General features: G+C 58.1%; 1 protein-coding gene across 4 annotated transcripts in view; it reads right to left on the bottom strand.

Moving 5' to 3' along the window:
• Nucleotides 1-3,086: 3,086 nt before the first annotated feature.
• The window catches only part of MPPED1 (metallophosphoesterase domain containing 1), a 76,016-nt gene continuing 53,876 nt past the window's right edge, over nt 3,087-25,226 (bottom strand). For all 4 annotated transcript variants that reach the window (XM_053226898.1, XM_027070528.2, XM_053226900.1 and 1 more), the window contains exons 5-7: nt 8,555-8,670; nt 6,642-6,755; nt 3,087-5,459 (exon numbers count right to left, since the gene is read on the bottom strand). In XM_053226898.1, coding sequence (XP_053082873.1) covers nt 5,341-5,459; nt 6,642-6,755; nt 8,555-8,670 — 349 coding nt within the window. In that variant the 3' untranslated portion in view covers nt 3,087-5,340. The remainder of the gene's footprint in view (nt 5,460-6,641; nt 6,756-8,554; nt 8,671-25,226) is intronic.

The raw sequence follows: 25,226 nt of genomic DNA, 5'->3' as shown, positions 1-25,226 counted from the left end.
GTGCTAGAAATCAAGGAAGTCAAGGCAAACGAAAGATAGGAACATGTGAAACGAACACAGGAGCCAACTTGAAAGAGCTCCCAGTGGACAAAATGAAAACAATCTGAGCAACAAAATAAATAATGGTAGTACTAGATTTTAACCTAATGGATAAAATAACCATGAGCCTGTGCTGATAGAAAATAAATGGCAGAGAAGAGACAAGCCTTCCTTACAGAACAATTCCAAATAAGAAATGTCTGAGGAAAGAACTAGAAAATCACCATGAGAGCACCTCAGTAATCATTGCTCCAGACAAGATCCCTCCACAGCTGATGCTAAAATGAGCAGGCAAAATTTGAAGGAGAAATATGACATTTGCATGGCCTGAAAATACCTCCCCCAAATATTTATTAATTAATGTGGTGATTTTAACTGTGTCCTCAAATTCTTTGCTGCTCTTCCCTCTGGAAGGGAGCGCTCGATTCACCTCTCCTTGGCCATGAGCCAGACTGGTGTCTCAGTTCTAACAGAGTATGGAAAACGAAGGCTAGCATCTTTATGGTGGAGAAACCCAGCAGACATCCCCTCCGCTGTGTGCTCAAGATTGACATCAGCAGTGATAAGTCATGGCTGTATCATGTTACCCCAGAGAAGATGCCTTGAGGACCCATCAGCTCTGTTGTATTTTCACCATACATAACCCCAGACTAATCATGAGAAAACACCAGGCCCACCCAGCTTGATGGACATTCTCCGGAGCATTCAGCCAGTATTCAAAACTTTCAAGGTCAGGCAAAGCGAGAATAGACTGAGAGACCATCCCTAAAGAGACATGACAACCATATGCGATGTGGTAGTGTGGACTGGGTTCTGGAACAGAGAAAGGACGTTAATCAAAAACTATTGGAATCCAAATCAAGATTATAGTTTAATAGTGTTGTATCAACGTTCATTCCTTGGTTCTGGTAAAGGCATCACAGTTATACAAGATGTTCACGCCAGGGGACACTGGGTGAAGGGTAGAGAGGAATCATCTGTACCACCTTACAACTCTTCTGTAAATCTACAATTTCCAAATGAAAAGGTTTTTTTTTTTTTTTCTTTAATGGGAAAATCATATTCTATTGTTCAGGGCCCAGCTCGGTTCCTTCCTCCAGAACAGTTTTCCCTGAGCTCCCTGTACGCTGGGCTTGCTCTTCCTCAGGGCCCCCAAGCCCATCCCCTCTTTGCTCTCTGGGCCCCAAGCATGGAAGACTTGAGGCTTCTCCTTCTTTTCTGGGATCAGATGAGCCTCCCAAAGTACACCACGAGCTTCCAGACATCAGATCCCGACTCCCACATCTTGGAGACCTTCACAGTCTGCGCCTTCAATGGGAGGGTAGGACTGAGGGCCCCCAGGCAGGCTCGGGCCCAGCGGGGAGCTGGGGGTGGCATTAGGGGAGAGCACGGGATGAAGCCCTTGTCTGTAGAGCTTGTCACCTCCACTGGTTTACTCAGGGGGCTGGGGCAGGGGTCTCTCCTGGACAGTGAACTTCGGGAGGGGAGACGGCTTGCTGCATTTGCCCACTAGACTCCCATGGACAAGAGGGTTGTCTGAGACGCCATCCTGTATGGCAAAGATGGCTAAGTGTGCATGAGCCCCGGGTACTGAAGCACTAAAAGGCAAGGGGCTAGAGGCCCTGGCACCCTTGTTGTGGGCCCCCCTCCACCACTTGTCCAAAGCCCAATCAACACCCGTCTACACTGAGGGCAGCAGGAGCCCATGGCTCAGCAGCGGCTGCATCTGGAGTCTCAGCAGAACTCGGGGACCCGTGCACTAGAGCAGGGCCTACAGGAGGCAGCAGCCACCACAGGGTTCCCTGCCTCATGCCCAGAAGCACTGCTCGGGCTCACATTGGCCAAGGACAGCAGCCGAGACTACCCAAAGTCAAGTGGCTCCTCCTTGTTGCCCACTGATGGGGAGTTGTTGCAGGCACCTTTGAGGCCCCAGTGGAGGGGCAGTTTACAGGTGGGGTATTCTGAGGACACGAAAGGGTCACGGAGAAGCTGAGAAGTCGGCCCCAGGCTGCTCCTCTTGCCCTCCCCACACCCCTCTGGGAGGCCTCTTCCAGACCCGTGGCTTTGGTTGTGACCCACAAATGTAGATCTCCACAGAGGCTCCTCTCCATCCAGGGCCATTTATCCCTCCAGCCACTGAACTCCTCCCCCTGCATATCCCAAGGGCACTTCTGGCTCCAGTCCGAGACAGAACTCAGGTCCTTCCTCAAACCTTCCAGCTCCCATTGTCCCTTCCATGACTGGCAGCCAACATCCATTGTCATCCTTGGCTCTCCCTCACTCTCACCCCCACATCCATCCCTCAGAAACCCTACCTCCTTAACCTACCACCACCTCCCTAGTCTGAGTCAGGCCCATGGGAAGGGCTCAGTGAAGGTTTGTGGGCCTGGGTGGATGGATCTATGAATGGGTGTGTGGGTTGGTGGATGGATGAATGGATGGATGGATGTGTGGATGGCTGGCTGGCTGGACGGATGGACAAATGGACAGACGGACAGATGGATGGGTGTGTGGATGGATGGATGGAAGGAAGGAAGGAAGGAAATGGCAGGACTTTTACAGCTTAGGTGGCTCAGTGTCTGGCGTCATTAGACCTGTCAGTGCTCTTCTTAGGCAAGACCTGGACCCTTGGTTTGATAAGGACTGAGTTGGACATACTGCTTCCGGGAAGGCGTCATTAGACCTGTCAGTGCTCTTCTTAGGCAAGACCTGGACCCTTGGTTTGATAAGGACTGAGTTGGACATACTGCTTCCGGGAAGGGCCCAGAGCTAAGACCATCCTGAGGTCCTCTGTTTTGAGGAATCAGTCAAAACACCTGAACACGATAAAGCACAGAACGGCCCATGCCAACCGCCTCTGAGACTGGCCCGCCCCTGGGGACACTGGAGCAAGTGAAAGGATGCCTGCGGCTGCCGTGTGGACGGTCTTTGGCCTCTGAACTCTGCCCAGGACTCAGGACCGGGCGGAGAGGATGCCACTCCTCCCCCACGTGCCTCACACGACACCCCAAGACGCACACAAGAAGAGGCGCCACGTGGACATCTCCTTCTTTTTACAAAGACTTTATTGTCTGACATGCTTGACAAAAAAAATTACAGCCACAATCAAGTTATGCCAAAATGATTGAGGAGCACGCCATTGTCTTTCATACCTCAAGGACTTTTAATGAATTTTCTTTCAAAGTAACAGCTGCCTTCATAACTTTTCTTTTCCACATAAAAATACACCATATTCTGAAGATACCTTAGGAAAAAAATTTTTTTTCAAGTTTATAGTTCTTGGTCCACATAGAAATTTGGTAGAGGTGTCTGAAAGGGCCTTGTGTCTTCTCCACCCCACGCGTGCACATGGGTCATGCATCCGGGGTTTCCCCAGAGACCTTGTAAACATCCTCGGCCGCCAGGAACCACTTGCCCGAACGGACTCCCGAAGTCCTGTGCCCCACGGAGCCCAGCCCGCCTCGGTCAGGGTGGTGCTGCTAGGCTCCCGTCGTGGACGATGCCCCGTGGGGAGCCCCACGTGAGTAAGGAAGGAGTCATGGTCTCCAGGGATGCCGGGTGCTGGGCTCAGAGATCAGGATCCCTCTGTGGGCCCCAGGGGCTCCCTATGAGGAACAAGCTGGAGGGGTCCCGAACCGGACCCTTAAAACATAAGTGCCTTGTAGGGGTGGAGCTTTGGGTGGTGGCAAAGCAGGGGTTATGAACCCAGAGACCAAGGCTCAAGGCCTGCTTCTGCCCCTTTTGAGCTGTGCACCCTCAGGCAAGTGACCTCACCTCTCTGATCTCCATCTCCTCATCTCCAAAATGGGGCCAGCAGGGCTAACCTTGCAGGACTGCCTGAGGATTAAATGAGATTGTATCTGCAAAGGGCTTGTGAAGGGCTGGGCCAGGGGTGAAGTGAGTAAGGCCCTCCTCCCAGAGGCGCGAGGGGGGGGGGGGTCCCAAAAAGCTCGGCAGGAGAGATAAATGTGATGCTACTTAACCCAACGTCTTTTAAAAATCCAAATCGATTCAGAAAAATAGCCAGGATGGACAAAACATCAAAACTGAAAATAAAGACAGGATCTGACCCTGCACACGGGGCCCCTGCCTCTCTGGCCTCGCCCTAACGAGACCCTGCTGGCTCCCTCTCCCTCCGAGACCCAGCCCAAACCCCCCAGGCCTAATTTAAAGAAAAGAGAAGCCCCCTGCGGGCAGCTGCCGGAGCCCAGGGCCCCTCTGCCACCATGCCGCCCTCCCGTTAACAGGACAGACACTGACAACAAGGACTGGGAACCATTCAGCCTTCTTCAGCTGTGGGCCCGCCAGACAGAACCCAAAGGGTGCTCGGGAAATTGCACCGAGGGATGGAACCCCATTCAAGGACGGTAGTGAGAAACACGGGATCCACTTTATCAAGTTGAGAAGTGCGTGTGTGTGTGTGTGTGTGTGTGTGCGTGTAGGTGCACACACACTCGCGTGGGCACACACACGTGGCAGCGTGGCCTCAGTCTGCAGAGCCTCCAGCCTGTTGAACTCTGTGGAGCACGGGACCAGGGGCCGTCCATGACTCGGGAACCCTCCAGCCAGTCCTGGGCACTGACATGGCTCGTTCTGTAGAACCGACCCCCCGGATCCAGGCTCCGAGCAAGTACCTGGAGGTTGAGGCCACTGATCAAGTCAGCAAAGATGCCCACAGGAAGAAAGCAGGGCCACAAGGCGAGGCAGACGGCTTATTGGCCTGGCCGGGTGCGGTCTGAATTCCTGAGACGTCCCTGATCGCTCCCTCGAGGGCCTCGGCTGTGAAGCAGGCCCGTCTCCTCTCCAGCCGGGAAGGAGAGGGCGGGCTGTTCGCACCCCGGCTACAAAACCTCCCACCCACCCCCAACCCTGGGGCTTGCAGCCACACAGACCCTCGGTTAGAGGGAGCTTTTGTGCTAGAACTTCTAAAATCGGTCCAGAAGCAGCAGCTTCCCAAACCCACGAGGGTGTCCGACTGAGAAGGACGAAGAGGCCGTCAACTCCCGAGCGGGACGGGACCACAAGCTCGTTAGGTCCTCTGACAAGGTACACGCGGAAATGTACACGCAGAATAATGAGCGCGGAACCCCTGACAGGGACCCGCAGGCTCCTGGCTCCAGGTGACCGAGGCTGAAGAGTCAGGGGTGATTTTCTTCATTCCAAGGCCTCAACCCATCCGTTGGGCTGGTCCCCTCGACCAGACAGGTTGTCTGCATGGAAGGAAGGGTGGTTGGGGGTCCGTGCTCTCGGCCAGGCGTACGTAGCTGATGTGGGCAGGAAGGGCGGAGAAGGCAGGGGCAGTCAGGAGTTCCGGGGTGTGGGGAGGTCAATGACTATGGGCGGGTTCACAGGCTGGTAGTTCACGGTGCACACAGACGCGTTCACATAGGTGGTCGTCCCATCTGCCATGACACCGTACCCTGGAAAGTAAGCACACGCCTTTCAGGGCTGAGGGGTAAGGCCAGGACCCAGAGCAGTGAGGGGGTCTAGTGGGTGTGGTGCTCAGAGGGCGCTCGGCCACGGTGGGCTGAACAGGTCTGGGGCAAGCTGCCAAAACCCCACCCCCCACCCCCCAGCTTCGCCTCTTCATCTATAAACGGAGGCGATGGAGACAGATGTTCCTTCCAAGTCTGCTGTGAGGACCAAATGGGATACTAATCCATACACATCACCGGTGAGCTCCTCGGGCCCAGGGGAGGGGAGGTCTGCTCTCTCCTGCCCTCTGACAACGCCCGGCCGTGGCCCTCAGGGAAAGGGCTGAGGCTTGTTTGCTTCTGGGCTGGTAAAGCGATCTGATGTGGACCAGGCTCTTGTGAGGCCCAGCGGCCCTGGCCCCACGCAGACACGGCTCTGGGGGAAAACACGTCAGGCCCCCTGCCCCGTGGGAGCCCGTGTGCTTTCTGGCGGGGGGGGGGGGGGTTGCGGGTGGACAGGGAGGCCTTGGACAGGTGGGACGAGGGCTCGAGAGGAACAAAAGGAAGGGTCTGCCCAGCTGGTAACTCGGATGCCGTGCGTAGGGTGCGGGCGTGCGGGCAGGCGGGGCTGGGGCTGACCTCACCCGTCACCTCACGGCCGCCCCGCCCGCCGCCCCTCAAGGTGAAGCGGCTGTCCCCCGCCATCCCAACGATGTGGACACGACGGGTGCCCCCAGCCCCCCCCGGGGACAGAGCCAGAACGCCACGTCCATGTGTGTGGGGGCCGAGGGGGTCGCCAGAGCGCCTCAGGCGAGCAGGTGGCCCTCCACAGGCTGTAGGGACGTAGGCGACAGGACCGGGCCGCCAGCCTGAGGGCGCGCACAGCGCACCTGCCGAACCTGACCCGTCCTCCATGCCCCATCCGATGGCCGCTCCTCCCAAGAGCCCGTGACCCCGAGACTTCCCGGGCTGGAGGCGGGGGCTCCCGGTCAGCAAACTCACCCCTAAGTCCCGCCAGATTTTGCAACCGTCTTCCCCTCATGCAAACATCTCGGCGGGAGCCGGCATGTTGGCACAGCGCGTGTCAGCAAGGGCTGAGACGGGGAGGAGGTGACGGGGCTGCAGGGGGACGAGGCGGCCCCTGGAAAGGGCTGGGGAGGAGCCCCCCTTCCCCCACCCCCCACCGACCTTCGTGGATGTGGCCGAAGACGTGCAGCCGCGGCTGGACGCGCCTCTGCACCGTGTTGAGCAGCTCCACACAGCCCACCCTCTGCATCTTCTTGGGGACCCAGTCCAGGAAGCCTGAGCGAGGAGACAACGGGAGGGCGATGACGGGGTCCGGAGGCCAGCCCCCCCCCGCCCCCGCCCCACTACAGCTCCCGCCCCCAGCGGCCTCAAGGGCGGCATCCACCCATTACAGAGATGAGCAAACCGAGGCCTGAAAGGGACGGCTGAAGCCCCAGGGCACGTCCCCCCCCCCCCCAGCTGGCAGCGGGGCAGCACCAGGAGCGAGGTTTCCACGTCGGAACCTTCCCGAACAAACATCACAGACTCACGAGCGTGAACCCCATTCCGCACGGCGTGGCCCACGCTGCCAGCCTCCCGGAGCCGCCCCATATGGCGGCTGCTTATTATCCTCACATGGCTACACAAACGAAGAATAATTAATGACTCCAAGCGAGCCGCTCGGGTCCTTCTCGGCCCCTCGGCCCCTCGCTGTCTGGGTGGGTGAGACGGGTTTGCGCATGCTGGGGAGGGAAAGGGGGATCCTCCGAGTCCCGAATCAGGAAGGCGGCAACTGGCAACCGATACTGCCCGGGGGGATAACGGAGGGAGGGAGGGAGACAGACAGAGAAAGGGAAAGGAAGGGAGGGAGGGAGGGAGGGAAGGAGAGAGAGGCAAGGAGAGAAAGGGAGAGGGAGACAGAGAGAAAGAGAGAGACAGAGACAGAGGGAGGGAGACAAGGGTGCCTCTGGCCTGGCCACTCTGTGCCCCTCTACCCGGCAGCCTGCAGGCCCTGGTAAGCGAGCACCGCCCAGGCTGGCCCGCCGTCCAGCGTCGCCCGCCCCATCCAGCGTCACCTGCCCCGGCCCCACACACTGCAGGGGTGATGGCAGGTTCTTTGGAGGCAGTGGGAGGAAGAGGAGGCCAGTAGTGGCTGCACTGCTGCGAGTTTGGACAGCATTCTAAGGACTAGGGGAGCTATGGAGGGCTGTAGAGGGATAGCACGGCATAGCTGCCGACTCAGAGAACCCCCCTCCTGCTGCTGTGAGGAGACTGGAGCGGAAGGGACAAGACTTGGGGGCTGGGGGACCAGCGAGGAGGCCGTGGCAGTCATCAAAGAGACAGAAGACGCCGGCCTGGACCCGGGGGGGGGGGGGGCGGGGGGACGGCAGTGGTGGAGAGGAAAGGAAGGAGCTTTAGAGGTGGAATCGGAGGGGCGTGCAGACAGACAGGAAGTGTGTGTGAGGAAAGGGGGACGGGAGGCCTGAGAGAGCCCCTCGTGGGGCAGCCAGAGGGGGCCCAGAGGCGGTTAGCAGACTAACACAGGGCCGGACGAGTGGGTGAGTGGTGACATCAGCTCGGACCAGGATGGTGGCAGTGGGGGCCGGGAGGGGAGCTGTGGAGGGTGGAACCCACAGGCCCTGGAGACCGTGGGGGTGGGTGGGGGTGAGGCCCCCCCAGGTGTCTGATGGGGTGGGAGGTGCACAGGATGAAGCCTAGAGAGCAACCTTGAAGGTATCCGGCCCCCAGGATCCCGGTCTGGAGAGTCAAGGCCCCAGCCCTGCCTTTTGACCTCCCTAAGCTCCAATGAGCCCCACGCGTAAAATGGGCAGCGATCTGACCTCCCTGAGTGGCCGTGGGGAGTCCGCGAGGTAACAAGTTGAACCCCCAGTACATAGTAGGTGCTTGGGAAATAAGGGGGGCGCTGGGGGCAGTTGTCCCCAGTGCCACAGCAGGTCAGACTCAGAACAGAGCTCATCCGGGATTCCTCTCGACAGGCCCGACAGATCCCTGATCTCGGTGCACAGGCCGGGCCACGCCCCAGCCCTCTGCGTCCGCTGGCCAGGCCAGCCGAGCAGGGGACAGCTGACTCTTACCCAGTGGTGGTCCGTGGGTTATCAGGATGTCTACGCCTTCGGGAATGAGGTTCCATTTCTCAAGCAGCGCTTGGCCTCGCGGGAGGTTAAAGCCCCAGCCGTAAAACCAGGGCTGCCTACGGAAGAAGAACAGGCAGTTCAGAGGGGACCAGTGAGCGCGTGGGGCGATCACGGGAAGGGGAAGCAGGCCACAGCTCCCAAGAATCTTCAGGGCTGGCTCGATGCTAGAAACCCAAAGTAAAGATGGGTATCGCCTGTACTTAGCCTGAATCCTGACCAACTTGTGGGCCGTGAGATATCCCGAGCATTCTCTTCCCTTTTCCCTTCCTTCAACACAGTGTCTGGTTTTCTATGATGAATAAATATTATTTGTATCATTTTTATTTATTTATTTATTTTTAACATTTATTTCTTTTTGAGACAGAGAGAGACAGAGCATGAACGGGGGAGGGTCAGAGAGAGAGGGAGACACAGAATCTGAAACAGGCTCCAGGCTCTGAGCTGTCAGCACAGAGCCCGACATGGGGCTCGAACTCACGGACCGCGAGATCATGACCGGAGCCGAAGTCGGACGCTTAACCCACGGAGCCACCCAGGCGCCCCTATTTATATCATTTTTAAAAACGAGAGTTTAAAAGAACCAGCTTCTGCCAAAGGCCCCTCTTGTTCCAAGCCCTTCCGAGGAAATTCACAGAGAACACACTCACCTACCCCTCCCCGGGAAAATGCTCTCCCGACCCCCGGCCCACAGTTGGGGCAGAGGGAGACTCAACCCAGAGAGAACGGGTTCCAAGTGGAGGACGCCCGTTCCTGCTTTCCCCTGAAGCTCCCACCCAGGCTGAGTCCATCCCAGCTCTAAGGACAAGGCCAGAGGGACCTAGGCCAACGAATGGAATCTCAACGTCACACGTAGACTGAGCGATACAAGCCATTCCCTTGGGTTGGCTCCGGTGAACATGTAACCTAGGTCCCTCCCCGTGGACCTAGGATACTGTCATCCCTGTGTATCAGTCAGTGAGCTCCTTGCCCTGGAAGCTGTCAGCAGCTATTAAGCCGTCCCAAAGGGCGACGGCTGGACCACAGGGCCCTGGGGAGCCGGCCAGATCAAATTCACACCAGACACCCCCCATACCTCTGCGCTTCTCAATTACATGGGCCAACAGGAAGCCATTTGATTGGGTTTTCATTTCTAACAAAAGCATCCCCGCTAAGAAACATCCCTTAAGCACTAAGTCGTTATAAGTTCCCACGTGAGCATAGCCTTTTGGTGTTTACAAAGCCATCAGCATCGCCACAGTTATGGGGCCGAATCGTGTCCTCCAAAAACATATGTTGAAGTATTAACCCCCAGCACCTGAGAATGGGGCTCTATTCAGAAATAGGGTCCTTGCAGATTTCATCAGGTTAAGATGAGGTGATACCAGATTAGGGCGTGCCCCTCATCCGATGACGGGTGCCCTTACAAGGTCATGTGAAAACAGAGACACAGAGAGAAAAGGGCCATCGACGATGGGCTTAGAGATCAGAGCGATGCTGTCTCCAAGCGAAGGAGTGCCGAGTACCCCTAGCCACCACCAGAAGCTGGGGGAGGACAGATTCTTCCTCAGGACTCTCGAAAAGAACAAACCCTGGTGACACCTTGATCTCAGACCCCAGCCTCCGGACCGCGAGAGAGTAAATTCCTGCTGTTTTAAGCACCCTGCCGCCGCCACCTCCCCACCTGTTACCCCAGGGACTTTCGCACCCGCGGCAAGGGTGGGCAGCCAGGTCTCTTCCTGTTTTACGGATGAGGAAACTGAGAAGAAGGGAGCAGGAAATAGAAACCGTCACCTGCATTTCCTGGATACCTACTTTTTTTTGGCCAGGTGCCATCTAAGCACATCACAGGGATGGCTTACCGGTCACAAGAACCCTGTGAATTAAGGACTAAAGACGATCCCCATTTTACAGATGAGAAACCAGAGGCTCAGAGAGGTGAGCTAGCCTGGGGATTTGGGCCCCAGCGTGTGCTGACTCCCGGGCTGGGCACCTCACTACCGCTCGCCCGGCCAGCACAGACCATTTAAGTCAGCAGTGGAGCTGGGCTTCTGACTTCCAAGTCTCTCCCGTGCCCGAAGCTGCCACTAAAATCCCTCCCACGGCCCACATGCCCTTCCACGGTGAGACTGAGGCCTCTGGCGGTCGACCCAACAGCTCTAGCTTTTGGCAGCCACCCAAAGCACCTCTCTGGAACCCCGGGGGTCTCAGAGAACACACTTTGAAAACCCTGATCTGCTCACAGCAGGTTCCGGACAAGGAGACTGAGGTTCGGTGAGGGGCGGTGAGGGGCCCAGGGGCCCGGGTCACACAGCTTGTGAGTGGAGAAGTCATTGCTCAGCCGGATCGGACACTCTCTCCCCTCGGCCTTCAAAGCCCCGTCTATTCCGTTCCTCCTCTTCCCTTGCACATCCGGGACCAGCCCAGGGGCAGGGAATAAACGGCGGGTTGACAAATGGTGTTGAGTGAGGCCTAAGTGAATAAATCAGTCTGTTAACAGCTGCCAAATAGGACTTTTCCTGTTGCCTTGGGATTGAAGCCGAAGCCTCAAAACTGAAAATGATGCCCCGTATCCAAAAGACAGACCCCAGGTGCCAACCAGGAAAACCTACAAAAGTGGGCAGAACCTACCGGGCCACCATCTCCCCAAGCCCCTGCCAGTCTAAGTTTTGGCCTCGAAGGGAAGGGTTGTAGCTCCTGTCTTCTTCTGTAGGGGGAGCCAAGGAGGGTTCCTCATACCAAGAGATGAATGGGCCCCAAGAGAATCACCTGGACCTGGGGGCCTGGGATCTGCACTCTGAGCCTAAGGAGAGATAGATGGTGAGAAGCAGGCACAGAGGGACTGGGTCCCCAGGTTTGGGCTGCCCAAGGGACCCCCAACCACCGGAAGCACCTGCCAGGTGACAAGACCAGGTGGCCGGGGCTGGGGAACAGCATCTGGGTGGGTTGGCCTTGGGGACAGTGCCCTCAGAAGACACCTCCTATCACTGGCACATCCACATAGGGCTGCCCTTGCACATCTGAACAAAGGTGAGAGCTCTCTCCACAGAAAATGCACCCCTGCACGCACACAATTTTATACCCAACTTCATGGCAACCTTGGGGTCAGACCGAGCTGAGTGACAATGGGTACACCTCTTACTACCCGTGTGACCAGTGGCAAGTGAGTCAACTTCTCTCTGGGCCTTAATTTCCCCATCTGTACACGGGAATAATAATACCATCTCAATAAGGCTGGTGGGAGGAATAAACCAGTGATTCCACCTAAAGTGCTTCAAACAGCGTCTAGTTCAATGCATTTCAGCCGCCATAATCACCCCCATCACCATCGTCATCGTCCCCATCACTCTCACCACCATTGTTGTGGGCCCCTCCTGAAATTCATCCACGGGGCTGCATGAAAAACCTTTGACCTAGGGCTGGGTTTTTCAAACGGCATTTTGATGGGTCCCAACATTTTTTTAAAAAAGAAAAGAAAACATCACAGAAAAAGGTACCTCCTAGCAGGGAAAGGATTCTTCAGTTAAATATATTTATATGTAAATAGACACCCACGGATAGATGTACTGAATCACAACGTAAAATACTTCTCTACCACGGTTCCTGGTCAGAAACGGTTGACAGTCCCGCTCCAAGGGCCAGCCCAGGCTCCTGCCCTAATACGCTGAGCTCCTGGCTCCGCAGTTTCTGAGGCCCTAGAACCCTGAGCGCACGCAGAGCCCCGCTTTGGCTGAGCCAGCGTTCAGGCACTGCAGGGAAGGCGGCAGCATTCTGGAAGCCACTCAGAAAGCCAAGCCTAGGGGTCCTCCCAGGAGCCCAAAGCCCCGTCAGCCTCCGGGGAAAGGAGCAACGTGTTTCTGGTGCTGCCTTCCAAATACAGGATCCATTCTTCAAAACTCTAATCAAATATTTACAAGACGGGACGAGGCCTCATCTGCATGGAGAGAAGGCATCTGTTAGTTCCTGTGAGCCACAGCAAGGGGTGGCTTTTTGAAAGAGACGCTTAGAAATCCATCAGAGACCCCGCAGACCCCCAGAAGCCAACCCACGCTTGCCTCCGCCTGCCCAGCTTCTCCTCGCCCAGCACCACGGAGCCTTCCCCTGGGGGTGGCGTCTCCCCATAGGTGCACCTGCCGAGTTCTTGGAGACTCACCACCTCAAGTCCTGGGATGCTGGAATCCACCCTGCCCCCGGGGACGCCCTGAGAGGCTGCTCAAGGCCCTGAAGTTGGCATCAGACATCCTTCCTGGTTCTGCCCCCGGGCCGCTCACTTTACCTCTCCCAGCAGGACAATGGTGCCTATGTCCCCAGGCGTTACCCCATGAGGGCAGGGGTGGGGGTCCTTCTTGTTCAGTGCTGTACCCCTGACACAGGGTGCAGGAAAAGAAGAGAGGGAGGAGGTTTAAAAAGGACGAAGTTGTACTTCCATTAGGAAAACGCTTTCTAAGTACCCAGGAGCTCTGTCAATGGGAAAAGGGGGTGTTTTAGCTCTTACTGAAATTTTAGGGGGAACAGGAAGGGTCAAATCACACAGGCAGACATCCACGGGAGACATTTCCCAGGATGGCCCATGGGTTGGGGAGCACCCTTGTGGGGCCAGGGGCTTTCTCCAGGGTGGCCAGGAGCAGGACCAGAGCACTTGGAGAGACAGCCTCTTCAGGGTGAGCGCCCTCCCCGGAGGCCTTAGACCAGCCCACGGGGCCCGGAAAACTCTCCAGCCCCTCCTGGATGATGTGCATTTGGGTTTCTGCCACGGGAAGAGGTGGTGCCAGTTCAAGGTGAAGTCAGCCCCAGATGGCCCATCGACCTCCTCCTCATCCGGTCAGGCCCCTTAGGGGCCAGAGGTGAAGTGCAAGGCTGCCCGGGTTTCCAGGCCGACGACAGGGCAGGCAGAGGCTCAAAGGCCTCCCGCCTAAGCAGCCAGGGTCCAGCACCCCCACCCACCCCCGCTACTGACCACCCACATCAGGAGCAGCCAGTGGTCTAGGACTGCGAATGCTCAAGACAGGATCCCGGGACCCTGCAAAAGAACATTCCCCGTCTCCAGTGTGACCTAGCCCTGGGACCCAGCCTCTCCACGAGGAGGACCAGGAACCCAGCGTCTGCACGCCTTCCAGGACACGTCCCAGACCCCAAGGAGGTCGGATGAATCAGAAACCCGACTGAGCGATGGGAAGCGGCTTTATGTCCTGAATTTCTGTCTTTCTGTTCTAAAGTAACCATTGGAATAATTTTCTTACAGAATGATAGTTGCCATGACAACCAGAGCAAATTTTCCTTTTCTGAAACAGATGTCTCATTTAGTTGAAAATTAGAATGTGAACAAACCCATGGGAAAAATTAATTCAAACTTTAACAGAGCGCTGAATACAATGTAATCTCTCAGAGGTTAACCCCTTAACAGCTTTTTTGTGCGCTTATGGTAACCTTCGAATCCAGTCTAATTAAGCCCGCTTAGCCAATATAAATGACCTCCTCGTGGCCAATCATTAAATGATTTCCCCCCGAAGCGTGAATCCTGGGTCCCCGACGGCAGAAGGGAGGGGGACGGTGCTCGTCTAGAGCCGCTCTGCTTTGCCAGATAAGGCGTGCAGCCCCCAGGCGGGGGTGTCCCCTGGGGCCATTCAGGTAGCCTGAGGGGTGGCCACCCATTTCCCGGGGATGCTGGGGTGTGTGGACAGAGGAGGCCCCAGGGTGCCCCAGAGTGGGGCTGGGCCCAGGGGCACACCCAGGCCAGGCATCGGGGGTTCCCTCGGCCAATGCCGAGGGGCGCTGCGGGGACCCCAAGAGGGCACCCACACCAGCACACCTCCAGGGGTGTTCCATGAGCCCCCCGTCCTCAGCAGCTGCCATCACTGCTCCATTTTACAGATGCAGAAACTGAGGTGTGGGGAGGAACAGAGACTTGCTCAGGGTTACCTGGTGACCAAGTGACGCAACCAGGGCTCAAACCCAGGGAGCGGATTCCAGAGCCTGGGCTCTCTGCCTTCAAGCCAGAATTATGCAAATAGGACCAGGAATCCTGCCTCCCCTTCCTCAGCAAACCCCTACTTTACCGGCCACTTCCCCATCTCAAATCAGCCAGCCCTCAGGACAAAGTCCAGGGAGGCTCTCACTTTAAAGTCAAGGAAACAATGGCACAGAGAGGTTAAGAGGTGTGTCCGAGGACACACAGGAAGCAAGAGAGATTCCGGGGGTTCCTGGTTCCCGCCTCCTGTGCCCAATGGGCGACTGGCCCAAAGAGGATCCTGCTGGGGTGCTCAGGCCACAGGTTCCCCCCTCTTCAATGGCAACTGCCTGCCTGTCCCTCCCAGTCTCCCCTGCCAGGTCCCAGCCCCACCCCTGGCCCTGCCAGGTCCCCTCTGAGCCTGGCTGGACAGAGAGGAAGTAGCCTGTGATTCTGGCCCTTGGTGCCCCACCTCTCAACTGTTCCCCTATGTGACTCCTCTACTCCAAAGCCTTCCATGGCTCCCTATGCCTGCAGGACAAGCCCAGACCTCACGGCCTGGCACACCGGCCCTTGGGCTCTGTCCCAGCCCACCTTTTGAACTGTCCTGCTCAGATTTCCTGCTGAACTCACCACCTGCCGGCCACAACAAGCCTCTCTGTTTCCTGAACACAGCCCAGCCTTGCCCCACCTCTGGGTTTTTGCACCTGCTGTTCCAGCCATCTGAAAGGCCCTTCCTAGCCTCACCTCAGAGTCCATGACCCATTATTTGTTCAGGCTTGGCTTAAAGGCTCCCTCTTCCAGGAGGCTTCCCCTGGTCACATCATCCCCCAAGCACAGGTGACCCTCCCTTCTCTGCGTGCCCTCATGGTGGCTCCCGCAGGGCAGGCCGAGGTCAAAATTCCTCCTGCCTGACAGATGGCAGAGCCCAGGCGGCCTCAAGGAGGGTTTGCTCCCGGGATGCAGGAATGAATGAATGTAGGATAGAATTAACAGCAGGTGCTCTACCTGGAAGGCAGGCAGGTGGGAAGAACTAAGTATCAGCCCCCTCTTCTGCGCACCCTCCCAATGGGAGCCCCGCCCCCCCCCCCAGAGCCCCTGGAGTCCCGAAGCCCCGAGAGCTGCAGCAGGAACCAGCACGAGAACAGACACTCAGCCTCCACTGGGCATCCCGCCTCCCATGACCTGCCCGGGGGGCTCATGTGCCCATTTCACAGATGAGGCCTCAGAGGTGAAGCAGGCTCAGTGTGCTCACACCCTCTGCTGCGTCCGACTCACCTCCTTTGGGGGAATCCCTGCCTCCCCAGGCCGCCCACTCCTGGGCTGGGGGTTGAGGACGGCTGCCCTGCCAGGTAGAGGGGACAGCCTGTCACAGTGGACCCCGCGGGGCCACACATTCTCACTGCCACCCCTCATGCTACGGAGGCAGAGGCTGCGTTCTGAGGAAGGCAGTGGCCCCACTCCCCACAGAGAGGAAGCTTCCGCCTTCTCTCAGAGACGGCCAGTATGGAGAGCATCTCAGATGAGGCTGCCCCGTGTCACTGTCCCCAAGTGCTGCCCGGGACACTCTCGGCACTCCAGGGAGGTTGTGCTCCCATTCGGCAGCAGGGGAAACCGAGGCTCAGAGGTCAGTGACACACCCGGGTTCCCCGAGAGGGTTCATGCTGACCCCTCACCCCACAGGCGGTCCCCTGACCCCTGGGGACATCCCACAGTGCAGGCTGCCGCTCCCACCTGCCCAGCTCTGATAGAGGGGTTGGCCTTTCTCCTCTGCCCTCCCCGAGGGCAAGGGCGAGGCTGAGGGAGCCACCTCGCAGCGGCAGGGGCAGCGGCAGGGCCAGCGGCTGCCAGCGAGGGGGCAGGGCCACGCGGGCTGGCAACACGTCCCCAAGGACTGTCAATCACACACCTTGCCCTGGCACACAGCAGTTACCGCAAGTCAGCAGCAAGATAAGTGGAACCGAAGAATGGGGTCCTTTGTCATTCCTAATTAATTTCCCCCACCCTTCGGAGGTGCGGACCATTCATCTTTTGTTTCGCTGGGACTCAGAAGGCAGACAATTCGTTTCAAACATTAATCTCCTGTAGAATCGTGCGCATATGTGTTGAGGGGCCCTCTGCAAAGAAAATAACAACAACGTGGAAGCAACAAAGATAAGGACAGGAAAGGGGCAAAGGAGAAATTCCGCGTGAGAGAGAGAGGAGCGGGTATGTGTGTGTGTGTGTGTGTGCGTGTGCGTGTGTGTGAGTGGAGGCAGCACAGCATAGGACCAGGGACCATGAGGAATTTCTTCCCGACACCAGAGTTCGCCGGCTGCCTGTGGCATGTGGGGCTGGCGACCGCCGGAATCCAGCGGAGGGAGGAGACAGGACGTGAGCAGCAGCCGGACCCTTGGTGGCGGGCACGCCTGTGTCGGCTGGCTCCCGACCCCCTTCGCACTGTCACAGGCCGGCATCAGGCTCGGGTGGGGCTTGCGGCCAGTCCCAGGGGCAGGCGGGCCCCGTGGCTTCCACTGAGCACAGCCCATCCCCGACCCGAGGGGGCAGGCGGGGCAATAGCACCGAGGTCGAGGTCACTGCGATGCCCCCCCCCCCCCCAGTGGCTCTGCGTGCCGCCCTCATCCTGCCCTTGGCTGGCCCTGGGAGGGGAGAATCTGAGTCTGATTTCACAGAAGCAGGACCCGGAGCTCAGGGAGAACATGCTGGGCCCAGGGATCCAGGAAGCCCAGTTGGGGCTCTGCATCCCGCCAGCGTAACAGGGCCAGAAGGGAAGAAGGGCAGAAGGGAAGGAGCAGCTGACGAGGTTGCCTGCTGGCCGGTCCAGGCCGGTCACTCCCAAAGCTGACCAAGCCCACCTGCCTGGGCTGGACCCCCGAGCAGCTCTGCCTAGGGCCGAGATCTCAGGCCAGTTCCTCGGCTACCCAAGCCTCACCTTCCCCATCTGCAAAATGGGGATGAAAACAATCCTGACTCGCCCCTTTGCTAGGCAGGCGGAGCAGGCCCTGGGGAGCTTGCTGAGTGAGGGGTCTCAGGGGTCGTGCTGCAGAAGAGGGAGGAAAGCCGGGAGAGGAAGGCCACAGCCCCGTGCTAACACCACCTAGAAACACGAGACGAATTCTAAGAAACACAGCTTTAGGTACACAGAGACCAGCAGCCTTTGAACTAGGGAAGGTGGGTCTTCCTGGCCCAGAAGTAACAAGCAGGAGGCCTCAGGGGCTTAAGGGGAGGGAGCTGGGCCTGCCACCCTCCCTCTGTAAAGCTGGGCCCCCAGAGGGCTTCGGGGGGCAGGCAGGGAAGTGGAGCAGAAAAGGCCACCCCGTGACCACATAGAGACAGGATGATTCCACCAGATGGAAGATGCCCTTGACCCCCGGGCCAGGGCTTGTCCTCCAGCAGGTGGGTCCACGCGGCCCAGGAAGCCCTCAGTCAAGAAGCAAAAGTAAACCATCCCCAGCCACGTGCACCCACAGACCGAGGCAGGCACACTTCTGTCTTATGGGCACCCCGAAACCAGGCTACATCCCCAAACTGGGCTGCCTGGGACGTCCCCGGGCAGAGCTTCATAGCACACCAGTGTGCAATCCCACTGGCCAACGCCCCAAACAGCTTGGGCAATTATTAGAGGGAGACTAAAAAAAAAATAAACGTTTTTTTGAAAGATTGAAAAGGTTTTCTTAAGAGAAAGAGCAAAGCATTCTGGGTAAGCGGCTTGGAGCTGAGCCACAGCGGCACCTTCCCTGTGCCTTCCCTGGAGCGCGGTGGAGAGGGCACCAGTGGCAAACGGACTCCGCAGTGTTCCTGGGAAGGGCGGTGTCCCCGAAGTCAGGGGGGCCGTGGCCACGGGGCAGGGGGGGCTTCCCTGTGCCCCCAGCAGCCTCTGGCTGCAGCCGGGCACAGCGGGCCACGGGCGACCACAGGCCTCAGGCCTGGAGGGTCCCAAGGCCTCAACCACATCCTGGCGGGAGCCTCCGGGGCAAGGAAGAAGCCAGGACTTCACTATATTAGCCTCTATTCTTTTTTTCTCAAAAAGACTTATTTAATGAAGTTAAAAAAGAAACCTTTTAGCACCTCTCTGTACCCAGTTCTGGCAGTGGGGGGGGAAACCGTTCTCCATCCGGGTGGAACCCGCCTCTCAGGCACGGGGGCACCCGAAGCAAGTCCCTTCCCTTCTTGGGTCTCAGCCTCCTCAGCTCTCCAGTGGGGACAAGGGTCCAGACCCCACTGACGGCTAAGAAGGTTAGAAGCGGCTGAGCGCAGGGCCTCCAGGGCAGCGGTGAGAACAGGTGCCATCGGGATCATCCACCGACAAGCAGACCTTTGCCCCTTAAACCGGCCAGACGGCTCAGTTCCTGCCCCCACCCCTCCCGGCGGCCTGTCCTGCACACACAGGGAGGGAAGGACATGGAAGGTTCAGCCCCTGCCCGCACCCCGTCCCCCGGGGCGGCTCAGTGGGCACCCCCTGGCTGTACAGGAAACCTTGATCTCTGGGCAATCCAGGCAGCGAGCTGTAGAGGGTTAGGGGGTGGGCGGGACCACCGTGTGCCGACTGGCTACTCTGTGCCAAGCACTTTATACCCATGACCTCCCAGAATCCCGAGAACAACGCCACAGGGGGTCTACCCATGCTGTCATCTCACAGAAAGCCTGGATTCGGACCCCAGATCCCCCGGCCGGGACCCGCCCGGCAGCACGAGCGTTCGAGCGTGGCCTGGCGTGTAAAGAGAGCCAGTCCCCCAGGCCCCTGGCTCCCTGGGAGAGGGGCAGGGCACTGCCTGGAGGAGGCAGTGCCAGGCCGCCAAGCTGAGAACCAGGATCTGCGCCCAGACGCCCAGCAACGGCCGGCAGCCACTTCTCAAAGTTTAATGTCTCAGCAGGTTTACATTCCTTCTTTCAAAATACCAGAAGTAATTAGACCAGATGGACAAGCTGCATGCCAATTTCACTCCCTCCCGCGCTCCTCTTTTTTTTTTTTTTTTTTCAAATCAAGGCCGTTTTCAGTTAAATGAGAACAAAAAAATGTATCCAAGACCCATAAATGAATACGGTATGTATACAGAATTTTTTCCCAACGCTTAAGATTCTGTAACAGCTGAGTTCTTCCTCTCTTCGGCGGTTGGTTCCCACCCCTTCCTCTAAGCCGGGCTGGTGAGGGCTCAGCGCAGTCTGTTCCCGAGGGACCCGGACGTGGCTCCCCTGAGGCCTGGAAAGTCGCGGTGCCCCAGGGACAGCGGCCCAAACACACACAGCCCTGGCGAGACTCTGGACTGCGGGCCTCAGTGATGGAGCCTCTGCCGGGGTAGGGAGGGGACGGGGTGCGGCAGTGGGGGGGCAGGGATCTGGCCTCCAGCCTGGGGGTAAGTTGAGAGACAGCATGGGCAGGCCCCGATTTAGAGAGACCAGCACGGAGGAGGAGGAGGAGGAGGAAGAGGGAGAGGAAGAGGAGGAAGGACGCTGCAGGCAAGGAGGCTGAGGGTGCACTTGGAAGAGGCCCCGGAAAGACAGACGCAGGAACGCCACACCAGGTCTGACTTTTAACTGAGTCCCCACGGCCCGCTATCTGTCACCTGTCCATCCATCCATCCATCCATCCAACAAACATTCATTCTGCTAAGCCAGGCACTGTACTAGACTGGAGTGAGGACCACCAAACAGAGATTCAGGTCCCTGTTCTCAGGAAGCCCCAAACGTTCCAGTAGGAAAAAAAACTGTCGCCAGAGTAATCACGACAGGGTGGCCCTGTCGTGGACGGTGCGGCCCTAAGTGGACGGAGGGAGCAGCAGAGGCCCACGCACAGACCCCACGCGTAAGGGGGAAGTGGCAGTACCGAGCAGGAGCAGAAAAGGGCAGAAAGGGCTACACGGCAAAGCTTCCGGAAGACAATAGAGACGTGTCTTCACGATTCCAGGGAGGCGGAGATTTCTCGAACAGAGCACGGAAAGCAAAACACCAATACGGCCGACGACACCAAAATTCAGAGCTTCTGGCCATCTGAAGGCACCGCAAAGAGAGAGAAAATCACAGAGGAGGAAAAGCCACTTGTAACGTTACAGCTCCTGTTCGGAACCCCTGAAGAATCTCTATGAACCAATAAGAAAGAGACAGACAACCCAATTATTTTTTTTTTTTTAAGTGGGCAAAAGACGTGAGCACTTCTCAAAAGAAGAGATCCAAGGGTCTGACAGAAGAGTCTCAGCCTCACTGGCCATCGGGGGACCGCGAAGGAAAGCCGGCCTGAGGCACCAGCACAGCAGAATGGACGTAATTTAATAAGCCCTTACAACACCGGGGCCCCCCGGGGGGCTCCGTCCGTTCAGCGTCCGACTTCGGCTCAGGTCGTGATCTCACAGTCCGTGGGTTCGAGCCCCGCGTCAAGCTCCGCACTGACCGTCAAGAGCCTGCTCGGGATTCTTTCTCTCCCTCGCTCTCTGCCCCTCCCCCACTTGCGCTTTCTCTCTCTTCCAAACTAAATAAATAAACTTAAAAATAAATAAATAAAACACAGCACGATATAATACTGAGTAGAAAAGAAGACACCACACAATGCCCAGTGTAGCAGCCCTTTTCACAAAGAACCAGACTATCTCAGGCCAGGGGGTTCATTGTGAACTTCAGATAAACAACAAAGAATTTCTTAGTATACGTATGTCCCAAAGATTGCATGGGACATACTCATAAATTATTCTGTCTGGCTCATCACTTGCTACAGGTAATGATGCCCTGTCATGGGGGGGAGGGGTGCATATCAAGGGCCGATGGGAACCTGAAGGCAAGCCTGGGGCCAGGGACGGCCTGGGTCAGCACGGGGTGTCAGCGGTTATGGACGCCCCCCACCTCATCTGAGCTCCCAGAGGGCAGAGCCAGGCCTGGTCCATTTCGGGGTCCCCAGAGCCCTGCAGGGGGCTGGGCACATGACGGCCTTGTAGCCTTCAGGGTAGGTGGCCCCACAAAAAATCGGAACGATTCTCTCTCCCAAGCACAGCATCTATCTCCTGGTGGCACCACTTAGAAGAAAAGCCGATCGCGGTGACCACGTGTTTGCTTTCTGTGTCCCCTTCCCAGCTGGTTCTGGAGAGTCCTCAATGTCAAGGCCAGCCTGGGCACACTGCCCTCCCTCCGAGTGCAGGACCAAGTGCAGAGCATGCCAGTACGTCCCTCTGCGTGGGGGTCATCAGTGCAGGCAGATGCGGGAGGGGCTGGGAGGATACCAGGCCCAAACACAGCGGGTCTGTGCTTGCACGCCCCTTGTGATGGGCGGCTCACCACTCAGGAAGGTCTCACCACCTCTCTTCTGGGTTCCTGCCTGCAGGATAGTCTTCCCTCGAGGATGAGAGCCTGCCTTTTTCTCTGCCTTCTGTGCCCCCCCACCCCATGCCTGCTAGGGTCACACTAAATAGGTCTGTCTCTCAACCTGGGTCAGCCTCGCCCACGTGCTTCCGACACCGATGCTATGAGGTCACTCGTGGCTAGTCCTGCTTTATTCAGTCTCTGATCTTCCCACTGGTATAACTAGGCATCTAAAGCTGGAGAGAACGTCTCCTTGTAGTGTCTGGGTGAGTCCACATGTGAAGAGCAGGGAAAGGAAAGGAAAACCCGAACATCCGAATTTAGTAACAATTGCCACGAGCTTTGCCTTGTGCCCAGGTGGCGGGGGCTGGGGGCTGAGCCTCGACAGACAGTTGGCGGGAGTCGGTGCATGAGCCCCGCACCAGGCAGAATCGGCCCCGGCTGTGAATAGCCTTCCAGGGACAGGTTCGTGCCGTTTCCCACGGTGCCCCTGGTGCAGTTGGGACCCCAAGGCTCAGAGAGGCGTGACTCCCCAGGTCAGACATGGGGCGAGAGGCAGAGCCTAGGGATGCGTCTGCCGTGTCTGGGCCCAGGGAATGAGCACTTGACTGACAGCCGGGCCTGCGCCTCTGAGCGCGGTCTCCCTTCCGGGACTCAGCTGTGATGTGCTGGGTCCCCATGGATTGATAACACAGGGCGACAGGCAGAGGGAGCTGTGACTCACTGAGAGAGCTGAGCACCCAGGGTGAGGGCCTCCGCTCTCCCACCGCGACCCACCCCCGGGCTGGAAGCCATGCTCCGCGCCCAGAACACCCACGGCCCCTCAAGCTGTTCCCTCTGACCGTCACACCCTTCCCCGGCCCCCCCACCCTCCGTGGCCACCTGTGCCTCTTCAGCCCCTGGCCCTCCCATGGGAAGCCTGCCCGGAGCCCAGCTCCCAGGCCCTGGCCCCCTGGCCTTTGCGGAATCAAGGACTTGGTGGCTGATGTGCCTCCCACGGGGGACACAAACCCCGTGAAGGCAACAGCTGCACCCGTCTGGTTCCCAGCATGTCCCCGGGACCCAGATCACTGTGTGGCACTCAATAAAGCCCTGACAAATGAGGTAGGCAATTAACAGGTCACCCTGAGAGCATCAGTCGGGTGCCCTGGCCGCCATATCCTCACGGGGCCAATAAGGCGTAGGCGCATCAGAAGGCTTTTTGGAGAACCATGGAACACACATAGAGCCTGTGGTTCTGGGCCTGGCACGTAGTAGGTGTTCATACGAGGACACCGAATGGCCTCTAACCTGGAGCAGAAAGAGCCCAACTAGGAGTCTAGACAACCAGTCATTATATAGACAGCCAGTCATTACAGACAACCTGGGCAGGCCAGGTCCTCTATTTGCCCTTCTGTGAAATGGGATCATTAGAGTCCTGGCCCTGCCTTGGGGGCTGTTGAGATATCAGCCAGAGGAGAGCTACCCTCCCAGCCTCCACCCCAGGGGTTCCCGGGTAACAGCAATTACAACCAACCTCCAGGGCCTCGCTCTGGGCCAGGCCTTCCTCTGGATGGGCCCACACAGACCTCACAACTGCCTGTAACGTGGGTGGTGTCATTTCCCCACTCTACAGAGGGACCAGAGAGGTTAAGGCACTTGCCCAAAGTCACACAGCTACATAGTCACGGTGCCCCGATCTGAACGGCCTTTCCCTTACCAACCAACTGCCCGGCCACTGCTGTTGCTATGATTCCCGCCACCTGCTCCCAGCCCCAGATGGGGCCTACGGGAAACCAGGGCAGCTGCTAGAATGCCAGCTCCCAGCCTGCACGGGGAGCACAGAGGAGGTACCATTTAGCTCTCAGCATCGAGGGCTGTGAAACAGCACCCCAAAGAGTCTGGTGGAGCCCAGCACAGAACGGGGCTCAGAGATATGGCTCCTCTCCTGCCTCCTCCACCTGTGGAAACCCCACTTCAATTCCCCCCTCCCACAGGGAGCCCTCCTGGATTTCACCAAGGCCTCCTTGGGTCCCTTCTCTGTCCTGCGCCCCTCCCACTCCCACAGACAGTCAGGACGACAGGTAAGGACGTCAAGGAGAAAGCAGTAAGGCCCCAGGAGAACCAGAACTAAAGAGTCTAGAACTGTCCGTGCTGGAAGTCACAAAAGCCAAACGCAGGAACCACTGGCGGCCCAAGCACAGAGCAGTCGCACCAACCGCTGGCCTCACTCTGGCCTCGGGAGCACGAGGATTTGGCCTCCAGCTGGCACAGGGGACCACGGGGCCCTGGCCCTGGCCCTCCACTCACCCATGAGCCCTAAGAGAAGGCTGCCAAAGGGGTTCTTCAGTGCCCAGCCCTGGGGGTGCACACAGCTGTTCTGGGGGGAAGTGGGTGGGCGCCGGGGGGCACCTGCCAGTCCCCACCCCCTGCCTGTCCTCCGTCCCACCTACTGGGTTCTGGCCAAGCGGTGTCAGAAAGTTGGCCTCTGGAGCAAAGAACAGCAATGCTGTCTCTGTTCGCGGAGAGCTTGATGGTGGGGGCACCAGGCCCGGCCGAACCCCCCGACACCTTCACGACCACCCTCTGCAAGAGGTGTGCTGCCACTCCCGTTTGGCAGGGAAGGGAAGTGGGGCACAGAGAGGTTAAGTGACTTGCCCAGGGTCACACAGCCCATCAAGGGTGAGGCCCAGGTTTCAGCCCAGGCAGTCTGGTTCCAAAGCCACACTATTAATTCCTACAGAACATGACATTTTTGAGAAGGGGTGTGTGTGCATGCGGGTGTGTAGGGGCAAGGGGGTGTGGGAAACACGGGGCACAGAGATGCTGTCCAGATTGGCTGGTCTGGTACCTGAAGGCCTTCCCATTGGCCCTCCTGACTCCCTCGTGGGCCTCCCGCTCTAGTCCTTCCCCTGTGCCCAGCCAGACTTCTTCTCCAAGCCTGGGCTCCGGCGGCCTGCCAGGCAGATTCAGCCACCTCCCCTCTGCTCCTGTCCTGGGCACTGAGCCCACCACATCCTCCAGTGCCCCAGCAGTCCTCATCTGAGACCTCAGAGGCTGCGGGGAGCTCATGGAGACCGACCGCGGACACGGTGAGGACCAGAGAGATGACAGCAGGCGCCTCCTGGGGCTCAGGGACGGTAGGACAGCCACATGATCCCTCTGCCCCACAAGGAGGCCTTGGCAGGATGGGACAAGGTCCTAAACCCACCCGCAGCCTCTGGCCACCAGGCGTCACTGTGTGACGTCCAGCAGGCAGCCCAGGGGTTTCCCAGACACTGTGTTGGTAACAGCTCTTCCTGAAGTCCCTGCACCCTACAGTCCCCGTGTGCCCCCAAATCGCCCCTCAGCCTCCCTGCGTGTACTGCTCTGACGGCTTCGGGCCCTGTTACCCCTCCATAACTGGGGAGGCCCTTCTCCTCCCTC

The sequence above is a fragment of the Acinonyx jubatus genome, chromosome B4 (assembly GCF_027475565.1).
Source record: "Acinonyx jubatus isolate Ajub_Pintada_27869175 chromosome B4, VMU_Ajub_asm_v1.0, whole genome shotgun sequence".
Taxonomy (NCBI): Eukaryota; Metazoa; Chordata; class Mammalia; order Carnivora; family Felidae; genus Acinonyx; species Acinonyx jubatus.
This window is presented reverse-complemented; position numbering and strand designations above follow the sequence as displayed.